The sequence below is a fragment of the Neopelma chrysocephalum genome, unplaced genomic scaffold, assembly GCF_003984885.1.
Source record: "Neopelma chrysocephalum unplaced genomic scaffold, ASM398488v2 Primary Assembly neopelma1_23, whole genome shotgun sequence".
Taxonomy (NCBI): Eukaryota; Metazoa; Chordata; class Aves; order Passeriformes; family Pipridae; genus Neopelma; species Neopelma chrysocephalum.
In genome coordinates, this window is record NW_020897691.1 from 8,185,443 (window position 1) to 8,197,553 (window position 12,111).

The 12,111-nt window shown below is 36.6% G+C and overlaps 1 protein-coding gene across 3 annotated transcripts in view; it reads left to right on the forward strand.

Annotated features, from left to right (window-relative positions):
- The window catches only part of THBS2 (thrombospondin 2), a 34,032-nt gene extending 22,631 nt beyond the window's left edge, over positions 1 to 11,401 (forward strand). For all 3 annotated transcript variants that reach the window (XM_027686116.1, XM_027686108.1, XM_027686123.1), the window contains exons 16-22: positions 462 to 580; positions 1,188 to 1,422; positions 4,023 to 4,250; positions 4,655 to 4,926; positions 5,786 to 5,883; positions 8,067 to 8,206; positions 8,915 to 11,401. In XM_027686116.1, coding sequence (XP_027541917.1) covers positions 462 to 580; positions 1,188 to 1,422; positions 4,023 to 4,250; positions 4,655 to 4,926; positions 5,786 to 5,883; positions 8,067 to 8,206; positions 8,915 to 8,922 — 1,100 coding nt within the window. In that variant the 3' untranslated portion in view covers positions 8,923 to 11,401. The remainder of the gene's footprint in view (positions 1 to 461; positions 581 to 1,187; positions 1,423 to 4,022; positions 4,251 to 4,654; positions 4,927 to 5,785; positions 5,884 to 8,066; positions 8,207 to 8,914) is intronic.
- Positions 11,402 to 12,111: the final 710 nt, after the last annotated feature.

The window sequence follows — 12,111 nt, forward strand, 5'->3', positions numbered from 1 at the left end:
TGATGAACATGTTCTGGTAAAATTAAATTATTTAATACTGAGGCAGCTGAACATTAATACAGTTGTTACTGTACAAAACTTCAGAAATTCAAACCTGATATAGCTATGCATTCTATGCCAAAAATCCAAACCAAATTATTTAAAATTTTTATCTGTCATTCTTTAAAAAAGGAGTAAATTCTTAAGACATAATGAGCCCTTACTCTAGCAAAATTCATTAGAAAAATACATATAGAAGACTTTATCATAGCAATAAAAATGGAATTAATACCATAATTTTTCTTTATAATACTAGTCCTAACTATTTCGTGTTGTAGTAATGATGTAGCAATCAGAAAGCCTATGAACCCCTTAAGAGCCTTACTTCTTTACTGGTGAGTCCTACAGTTTATGACTGTCTGTGGTGGATGTTACATAATTCTGATTTCTTTAATTTTTTGTTGTTTGTTTTTTCTTCATAGACATTTTTAATGAACGAGATAATTGTCCTTACGTCTATAACACAGACCAGAGTGATACAGATGGTGATGGAGTTGGTGATCAGTGTGATAATTGTCCATTGATGCATAATCCAGACCAGGTAAATGATGAAAACAGTTTCCTTAATGGTAACGTTAGAAAAAGGGCAGAGAAAAGAGCACAGGAATTGCTATCAGTCCTTGTTTACTGGACAGCTGAAGAGGTGGATCTGTGTTGCTCACTTTCACATCTCAGGCTGTGAGATCTCTTAGTATCAGATGAAAGGGAAGGAGAGTGGTGATGCCTTCATTCCATCTGCAACACTTCGGTGAACTGTTTTCTTCCCCTGTGGCAAGTGAGTACAGCTTCAGGGCTGCATTTGTCATGCCTGAGTGTTTTGATCTATGTGCAGATAAGTAACATCACATACACAGAAGCAATCAGAAAATGTGCTGCCCATACTGACACTACCCTGTCATCTCTAGAATGACAACAGTGAAAACTGTCAAAGCCCTGCCCTGGAAATATCTTGGGGACCAGATCTTGTCTTGTCTAGAAGAATTAAGTAGCCACACTAGTTTGAAGTTATGTTCGTGCTTTAAGCATGGTTGTCATCGTGGTATCACTTGTCTCTACAGAAGTCCTTGAAGAGAAGTGTTGAGTAGTTAAGTATCAGGCTGTGTTTAATAAAAATAATAAAATTACTCTTTACAATTTTTTTGGGGTAGACTGATGCAGACAATGACCTTGTTGGTGACCAGTGTGACAATAATGAGGACATAGATGAAGATGGTCACCAGAACAACCAGGATAACTGCCCTTACATCCCCAATGCTAACCAGGCTGACCATGATCAAGATGGTAAAGGTGATGCCTGTGATCCTGATGATGACAATGATGGTGTCCCAGATGACAGGGACAACTGTCGCCTCAGATACAACCCTGAGCAGGAGGACTCAGATGGTAAGAACAAGATCATATGAATTTCATTTAGTTCTTAGTATCCAATTTTGATCTTGGAATACTAATATCTGGTGAAGATAAAGACTTCAGATCAAACTGAACTGCTTTTGCTATTTTAGACACCACAGACTTCAATGGAACTGAACTGGCCAGCTTGGTCCAGGGTCAGGGCACTAGGAATCGTCTTTGACAGGAGATCAAATATGCACAAATTATAGAAGAACACCTTTAAAAAAGTCGTGTTAATTTTTAACTATTTTTGTAAAAAAGACTCCTGAGCAGCTTTTCTCAAATTTCCCGCATAGGTTGCTTTAAGTTACTTGATGGATGGATATGTCAGTGTGAAAAAAATGGATACATAATCGTCCTTTTTTCCAGTTCTGTGGTAAAATGTTGCTGATTACTCTCAAACAGCCCTTCTCTATGCTTGGCATTATTTAAATAATGAAACAGTGACAGTTTAACTCTCATGAATTTAATTTAGAAAACAGTTATTATCCTTTGACAACTACAAAATATGTTTACAAGTAATGGCCCTTGCAATAAATACAGGTGAGCAGTTTCTCTTTGAAGTTATACAACTTGCTGGAGTCATTCCATGGTTACGCTCTTGAAAGTGAAAGCAGAATTTAGTATCTGCACAATATGGTTTTACATACATTTAGAAAGATAAAATACTGAGCCCTGACTGATTTCCTGGTAAGACAGCTGCTGGCAGTAGGTAGTTTATCGTTGTTAGTCAGTAGTAGTTCTTAAATTATTTAACCTTTCAGTCCTGTAATATATATCTGGAATATCTTCATACTTGCCAGACTCTGGAATAGCCCCTTAATTTCATAAATCCAGAATAAGGGTGACCCCAAGCTGAGATAGTTTGTTATAGTCATCTGTCACCTGGATCTTGTAAGGAAGACTACATTTATGTATGGATTAACGATTCACGTAAAGCATATATTTAATTGGTTTAGCCAGCTCATCACTGTCATTAGTGGCGGGTCCAACAAGTCTTGGAAAAGGGGTAAATAAAGCCAAAAATTGCTCCCATGCTCTTGAAGATGTGAGCTGTAGCATATGAAGATGAGACTGTGGAGAGAACTGTTGGATGTGACTGGGTAAACAAACACTTTATAACTTTCCTTGACAGGGAATCAATGTTGTCAGCAGCAGCTCACTACCAAATGAACATCAGCTGGACTTTCAGTGAATAATTAGATTCTTCTGTGAATTACCTCTGTGATTTGGCAAAGGAAACAAAATAGGAAATTCATTCCCTTTTCTCCAATAAGTGCTAAGAAAAACAGGTGGAGGAGCACACAGCTGGTCAGGATTTGGAGTTCTCCATGGCAGATATCCAGAGTGGAAAATGGGACCATTTTATCACGTATCTGAACTGCAGAAAGTCTTTGAGATATTAGATGCTTCAGCTGTCTCTAACTGCTCTTTTCTTTTTGGCTCTTACCTAAAACTCATTCTGCTTTCTCTCTGAAAGCTCCATACTTGGGTAATGCTGTGTTAGTTAGTCATGGTAATGGAGCTTTCCATTTTTCTGTGAAGGATCTAGTAGTAGGCCAATATGGAATGAGCTGCATCATTGCTATTTCCCATTGTGTTAATTCCCATGTTCTTAGAGCATTAATAAAGGCTCAGTTACATGAGGATAGAAACAAAATTAGCTGACAGTACCGCTTATACGTTACTACCCAGTGCGATATCCAGTGGTTTCTGTTGTAAAAGTTGGAGCCATTTGCGAATTTGTTTCCATCCTTGTCCAGCCAAGTTTTTCTGCCTTATTTTCAAGTCTCTGTACTATTGTATGCCTTGCAATTACAGTGGCATTGGCAATGAGATATTTTTTTATAGATGCCTTCTTTCATTGCCTGCTGTTTGAGGCAAGTCACATCTCCTGGTTTCCATCAATAGTATGGGTAAATTAAGAAAGGAAATAATTTGTAGGTTTTTTAAAATATTGGGTGTAGTAAAAGCGTTGAGCAGAAGCACAACTGTAGATTAGCTGAATGGATATATTTTTTGGTTCTCTAAAAAACTTGTTGCAATTCACATAACAAAACTTAATTTTTTTCATTCCTCTGAGGTTAGTCCTATTGGATATAGTGCTTTTCTCATACATTTTTCTGAAGCATTGTATTTTTTATAAGTCAAATTGTTTTACCTATGAGTGAAAGAGCAACCAAGCATCTATACATATTTTACTGCAACATTCTCCCCACTTTCTTTTGAAATAAATGTTACACTTTTGCAATCTGAAGCATCTTAGATGGTTTGTTGCAGAAGGAGTCTTGAGACAGTGATAAGAGTCTGAAAAAAAATTTAATATGATCAACAATATATAAAGATGTAGTAATGTGTGGGAAGATAAAGATTTTAATGCTATTGTTTGAATTAATTTGCACAGCATATATTAAAATGTGGTTTTGTATCCACATTTGGGACAAATCAAACTGAAAATGTAACGCAAACATTAGTGGACTACATTGACATAGCAAATTTCCAGCTTTTCCCACCCTAATTCCAAAGTGGTGTACAGACTAGGGCTGGATAAATTGCTAAAAGTTGCATTTGTTTATTCACATTGCTTACAGGTGATGGCAGAGGTGATATTTGCAAAGATGACTTTGACAATGACAATGTTCCAGATATTTATGATGTATGCCCTGAAAACAATGCCATCAGTGAAACTGATTTCAGAAAGTTCCAGATGGTCCCCCTGGACCCCAAGGGAACAGCTCAGATTGATCCCAACTGGGTTATTCGCCACCAAGGGAAGGAACTGGTGCAGACTGCCAACTCTGATCCTGGAATAGCTGTAGGTGAGTATCAGATGTCAGTCATCATCTTTGGAAAAGTAACCAGTGATCCTACGATAAAGAAAGGGAAAAAAAGGTAGATAAATGCACTTTTTGCAACTTTGGACTAAGCACAAGGACTGTGTATATGCCCAAAGTAAAAACAGCTCAATGCTGTTTGCATTTATTGTCCATTCATCTCATCACTGACTGTAACATTCATAATATACACAGCTGAAAAAATTCTTTCTCTCCAGAAGTCTCCCTGCAATAGGTGGGCAAGTGTACCTCTTCTTCTATAGGTAAGGAAACTGAGAAAGGCTGTTTACAACTCCTGCCAAAATTCAGGATGTAGCTGGGACTCTTGGGTGTGGACAACTGGATACAGGATTGTAACTCAGTGGTTTGTCTCTTTTGTACTCTCCCAGGCTACGATGAGTTCAGCTCTGTTGACTTCAGTGGGACATTCTATGTTAACACAGACCGCGATGATGACTATGCCGGCTTTGTTTTTGGTTACCAGTCCAGCAGTCGGTTTTACGTTCTGATGTGGAAGCAAGTTACTCAGACCTACTGGGAGGACAAACCCACCAGGGCTTATGGCTATTCTGGTGTGTCACTCAAAGTCGTGAATTCAACAACTGGTACTGGTGAACACTTACGAAATGCTCTCTGGCACACAGGAAACACCCCTGGACAGGTGAGAGATTTAAAACCTCAGGCCAACAGTGCATGACTAATATTTCAAAAATAAGGGAGATGTCTCAAAAAGAATTTCCTTTCACACCTCAATTTTTTGCAGATGTTTATCAGCTTTTCTTCAATTCCCATATTAGTAGTGTCAATAATAACAAAGAATACTGCATGTATAAAAGGAAGATGAGGTGATCAAAAGGAAAGGAGTGAGAGGTCTCAGTTATCCACAAATTCTTTGTTACTTCTGTATTGGCACATGCTTCTTTGGTGTTCCAGCTTGTTTGAATTATACATGGTTTAGAGTACAGTAACCAGTGACAGAAAAAGAGAAAAAAATTAAAGAGAGAAAAACTGCTGCTGTTCCAAATAGTGTCCAACCATGGAAGGAACTTGTACCATTTGGAAATGAAATTAGTGGGGATTCACATATGGATAGGAATTGATCATGGACCATGACTGAGTGTGAGTCACAGGCAGTAACATCTGTGCAAGATACAGTCCCTCTCCCTCATTGAAGACACGTGTACAGATAGAAAAAATAGAATCAAGTCTGTCAGCATGGGTGTGTATTTGCAAACCTGAAGGACTTCATAAGGGCTTCAGGTTCAATGCTGTAGTGGTCTTCAGTGACTCTTAGCTATGGAACTGCAGATGAGTAAATGACCACCAGTTTAAGACTGAACTTTCCATTACTCTCACTCTATAAAAGAAGTCTTCTGATCATACCATCAAATATTAAACTCTATCTTCAGTTTCACACTCTGCAGAAAATAAGCTTTGGCTTCATGTACAGTTACTATAGTGGGTGTACAGCTACTGCAGCGTGGTCTGTTTCTAATAAGGCATTTTTATTCCTACTGTAGGTGCGTACTTTGTGGCATGATCCCAAGAACATTGGCTGGAAAGATTATACGGCTTACAGGTGGCATTTGATTCATAGGCCTAAAACAGGACTAATAAAGTAAGAAATATTTCTGCTCCTCTGTATTTTCTAGTAGCAAAACTTTTGTCTCTGTTGATATAAAAGCTATGTTATCAGTTTCTTTGTTAGTTCTGATAATTGTGATACTTGTGACAGTTTGGGCGACATTTTGTTATCTTCAGAATAAGTTATTTTACTTTTCATATGTATTTAATTTATTCTGGATTGTTCAATATTTACATCGGCTGAATACTCTTAAATTAAAAAGCTTTCTCAATAGCTTTTCTATAAAAATACCAAAAATTCCCGAGCAAAACTCAAAGCAAGATTAGAACATGAAATTGCTCTCCAGCCTCTGGAATTTCAGTGAATGAAATTAATTAGAAACATCAGCATCACCACAGGGAAGAAGGCCAACAGCCTGTCTACTTCAGCATCCTGTCTCCTGTAGTGTCTTATACAAGACACTGCAGAAGTGGCCATGAGCACATCTGTAATGCACACAACAAGGAACTATGGCATATGACTTTCCTTAGAGCCCAGCTGTTTATCTGATGTTGCAAAGATTAAGCATTAACTGTCCATGTCAATTTTATCTTCTACTAACTACTGGAACTGTAAAGAACATTTTTCATGGGACAGTCAGACCTTACTTCTAAAGGTTTCTTTGTGCTTATGAGCAGGGGATTTTCATTTGTCTATGAAAGACAAAGTGTAGACAAAGTTGGATAGAATGCTACCTGTTTACTGGAAAGAGTTTCTTTATGCATCAAATTATTGCAGTGCAAAGCATTGGCTGATACAGGTCAAAAGGAAACTTGATTCATGTTACTGTTACCTGTAATTTCCTTTGCAGAATCTATGTAGTGTCAGACAAAGCATGATTCAATTGATATCTCATTAGATTAATCTAGCATGACAAATTCTGTTGTCCAGAGCATTAAATTCCTTCATTTAATTTCAGGGTGTTGTTATAGAAAAGAAATGATTTCCCTAATAGGGTCATGAAAGAATTTTATTTGTACAGAAATATCAATTTCATATGAACATGATTAGAGCTATGTAATTTTTTTGGCGGGATGAATACTAAACTCTCCCCATTAAACTGTTTGGGTTCTTGATATTTTGAGAAGTATATTAAACCCATCATTCTTTTTGCTGTTCTTTTTACCGTCCTTTAAATACTGATTTCAGGGAGCAGTTTCATACTTGTCTTTGTGCACCTTTCAGGAAATAAAACACTTCAAGACAGAGCAAGTACTGGGAATATATTTTTGCCTAATCAGAAATCTGTCCCTAACCCCTGAGTTATAAGAAGCCGCTCAAGTATTTTCATCCTTATGTGAAGGCATTTTGCTCTGTATAACTAATGTACTGTCAACTGAAGCAGGATCGTAATCCCTCCCTCCAGAGACTACTCTGATTAACAAACTGCAGAGTAACTTCATTTGGCCCAAGAGGCTGAGAGCCTAAGAACCTTGACTGTTTCAAGGTCTCCCATGAGAAGTGGAGAATCCAAGTTCAAGGAAATGCAGTCTCTCTGATAGAGAAGGAAATGAAGAGATGTCTTTAGAGGTCTTTTGTCTCTAGGGAGAATGCCTGAAATGCTACAAAAAAAAGAGAGAGAGAGAAAAAAATCAAATTCTCCTTCTTTTCCAATTTATTATTAGTCTAGCTATTTGTATCCAAATCAGTCCAGCTTTCATTAAGCTCTTAAAATGTCTGAAATGGAGATTCAGCATGTCTCTAATTAGTTGTTTGACTCTAAGGGAATGGTTCTTCCAATTTCTGATGTTGGCCCTTGCACTAAAGATAAATAAATCAGGCATTCACACAACTGTAAAGACAACTTTGCTCAGTGATGTGACAAGGCCGTGTGCTAACCTCTGAGTTCACAGGGACAGGGGCTTATCAGTGAATTCTAGTACATGACATAGTTCATTCCAGGAGACACTAATGTTCTAAATAAAGAACTGGAAAATATTTTGCAGATGGTGTGCATAAAATTACTTCTGGAACAGCCCCACTCTTTCTGATAAATGTGTTATGGCTGCCAGCCAGGTGGGTGTGAGAGAGAGATAAGAAGTGATTTCTACAATGAAGTTGGGTTTTCTGGTGCTTTGTTAAAATTAATTCTGTTTCAGTTCTTAGGGACTGTTACCAGCTCTTACACTAGACACTGCATTATCCTCCTTGTCTAATTTAAATTATGTTCTTTGCAGAGTTTTAGTGTATGAAGGGAAACAAGTCATGGTGGATTCTGGACCGATCTATGACACAACCTTTGCTGGTGGACGATTAGGTCTTTTTGTTTTCTCTCAAGAGATGGTCTATTTCTCTGACCTCAAGTATGAATGCAGAGGTTAGTTACAGAAAATGTCTGGAAAATGCTGAAGCCTTTAATAACTTGAGGAGCAAACACAAAATGTGGAAATGAAAAGTATCCTCCAGTTACTGAAAGCAGTCTGTAATATTATAGCATGGCGTAAACCTTGATTTGTTGAAATGGCATGAATATCCCTTGCCCTTATAGTAAACTCAATTTGAATAGTAAAACCCAGATGTTTAATACTATCCATGTGGAAAAAATGAGGTAAAAATCTCTGAGAGAGAAAGGTGCTTAGAATTCTCTCTGCATATGCACTGTCCTCTGTATTCTATTTCAGTGTGTTCTGCAGGCAGAGAGCTACTTCTGGATTACCCCTCTTTCAAGAGGCATAAAGGAGAGAACAGATATCTTTAATGAGCACGTCTGTCTCTAGTGCCTTGTCTGAAATGTTTTGGAATTCAGAAAATGCTTTCCCAGGTTTTCTTATATATTATTTTTATATACATTTAGGTACATAGCCGCACATACATGTGTGTGTGTGTCTCTCTTTCTATATATATATAGGCATATATGTATTTTTATATAAATGTCCTCCCATTTGTAGGAAAATTCAGAACAGAAAATATTGTGCTGCATCTCTATAGCGTACCATGGTGGAGCTCTGTTCTTGTGTGACTGACTTCCTAACCAAAAAAAAAAAACCCAACCACAATTAATATCTTTTTTTCCCATTTCTTTCAGATGCCTGAGCAATGGTTGCTGCATTACCAGCAAAGTACTGTAGATGCTATGCAACCTAGACACCTCAGTACATCCTTGTACTCCCAGTTTCTATTTGTGTACCTTCTGCCCTCTGTCCTCATGCTCCACTCACCAGGTACCTCCCTGCTGCCAGGAGTGCTTCAGCCATCCCTCCACCCAAGTGCCTTCTCACAGCCAGGACTAATGAAACCTAAACGTGAACGTCCAACCCACCACTGAAGCAAAAGCAGATTGATACATTAGAACACTTTTGTAGAGTGAAAACTTACAAAACCTGTTTGTTTATGTGTCTTTTTTAAAGAATGACGTTTACATATAAAAATGTAATTACTTAATGTATTTATATATATGGAGAAAAAGAGGGGGGTGATGATTATCAGTCATTGTGTTTAAATGAGGAAAAATGTGTTCGAATTTTTTGGGTGTATGGTTGACACTTCCTTGCTCTGATCTGGACTGGACTTTAGTAACACAAAGCCTCTGGGTCTAATTTTAGCAAAGTAATGGCGGGCCACACCAACAGTGAAAATTGCTTTGGATATTACAGTAAAGATCAACTTTAAACATTTCTTGATTCAAAAAGGGATTTAACTGATGAGGATGCTCTTAATAACATCCATTAAAATTACAGGTGGTAGAATTGTCAAATTTGTAACTCAGAGCATTCTCTAGTAGAGGCTTAATTAAGGCCAAATGGAATTGAATTAGAAACTCATGTGAAAGGGAAGAGTGATTTATTTAAACATCCAAAGCTATCACTATTGTTTGACTTTCAAAAAATTACTTTCAGTTGCTCTGTTTTCATCATATTCTGCATTGCCTTGTAATAAAGAACATACCATGACTATGTGGAGCAAAATGAACCAGAACCACTTTTCCACCTCTGCTGCAAAAAGCACTTTGACATCCTGAATCCTGATGTGGGTTTTTGAAAAGGTGGCAACGCCACTATTACTTAATTTGGTAACATGAATTTAAGGTTCCATTTATAAATATTTTGTTAGTATTTATTATGATTATCACACAGAGCTACCTTTTCTGATAATTTATTTTAAAGCATGTCATATAATGCATCAGTAATACATTCACAAATAATGATATTTTAAAGCTATTTTTGAAAGCATATCACAGTATGTAGATATTGTCAAAGCATGACCTCCACTTAAATATAGTTTCATGGTTTATTGTCATGTATACTTTAAAGTTAAGTGAATAATAAGGAATTTACAAATGGAACCTTAATATATATCCAGTTACCCTAATTTTAATATTTTGTATTGTTACCTATGTCTGCTGTATATAGAACTTCTTAAATAATGCTGAAGGGATATCAGTGTTTATTCTAAACAGATACAACAGTTACTCAGATATACAATAGTATAGACATGTTTAACATTTTTGTTTTGTTTTGTTTAAGTTGTACAAGCTTTGTTCACAAAAAAAAATGCACGCTGGTGTAATTTTATTCATAGATGGGTTAAGTAATGGAAGAATACAGTACCTCTGCCTTCTTCTAGGGCACAGTGAGCTAAATGTTGAATCAACTTTTTCTCCCTTGAAATAGATTTTCTTTCTACATTCATTAGAAAGGAATCAACAGTTGCTGGCTTTATTGCACATTCTGTAGTATTCATATTATCAAATTTATTTTTATTTTATTTTTGGTTTTAGTCGAGTTGGACTTTTTTCCCCCAAATCTTCTTCATGAGGTTTTTAAATATTTCAGTTTCTTTTGGTGTTTCAAGTGGCATCCCCAAGTTCCAAGCAGAAGGTAGGGTGACTTCATTACATGTAATGAGTAATAGCCGTGTAGGGTTTTTTGTTTTGTCAGAGAGAGACATCAGTGTGGGGATGAAGATGTTAATATTTGGACTGTATCATAATTTTCCTATTCTATGTAAATTATTTATGATTTTTTTTATTTCTTTTTTCCTTGCGAGTGTGAGAGAGTGAGACTGATGAAATTTCCTTTTGTTTTGCCAAAGATTGTAAATAATTATTTATTTGTTTACGTGGACGGAACTTTATCAATTAACGTCCTGATTCATTTAGTCAGATCCTCATTTTTATATATATATATTAAGAAATTAATAATAGGAAATAAACTGTAAAAAGGTTTTATAACCCAAAATCTCTTTACCTTTTTTATAGTTAAAATGTTTCTTTAAAGAAAATATACCATTCTCCAAAGCCTTCACTTAAGCCTCTTGCCTTGCTGTAAGCCAGTTCATTTCAAGCAAACCAGTAAATCTTGTTGCTTTTTTACAAATCACCATTGTCTTCTAAGGTTGTACACAGCAGGTTTCTCAGTATCTCTGACAAGACATCATTCCCCATGAAGTCTTTATCTGGCAAACTATCACAAATTTTATTTATAGCATTGTTACTGAGAAATTTTGATCCTGCTTCTCTGTATTGTGTCTTGGCCAATGTGTTTGAACAAATATATCTCATTCTGTAATTGCTGCTTCTGAGGGTCCCATCTGAGTCATTGGGATTCATTGGTGTGAGTGGGGATTGCCTTCCTGATGGAGATTTTCAGGAATGAGTGAGTCGTTATAAAGTGAATAGAATAAAATATAAGAAAAAATTCTTAGCACGAGAGATCTTTCCTATACGTATAAACTGCTTGCAGGGAGGGGAATTCGAATGCAATTAGGAAAAGTAAGGATGCCCAGCCTGTCAAAATGCAGATTTTGAGGTATGGACACAAGTTCTAACTTTTCTTGGCCTTACAAATATCCAAGCTATTTGGTGTCCTTGGCTTTGTGTTCTTGTATGAGTACTTGGAACATTATACAAGAAAGCCATGTAGTCTTCAGTACAATTTTTTTATGAATCCTTTAAACCAAAACAAATGTTCATTCATGTAAAGAGGTGCAGAATCACCAATGATTGACATTATTCACAGAGTGATCAAGAAGTTGTTATCCACTTTCTCAGCAGTTTTTTTAAAACTCTGGTATGAATCTGCAAGAGAGTTATGAGCATGAACACTTAGTTATGATTCTAAGGGAAAAAATCTCTTGATGGTAACCAAACAAAACCCCACAAAACTAAACACAGGGACATAAAATGACTGGAAATGTGTGGAAATATAGCAGCAACACTTCAGTACTAGTACAGGGTGTCTCAGAAAAACAGGGAGGGACGGACCAAAAAAAATATGCTGTGAA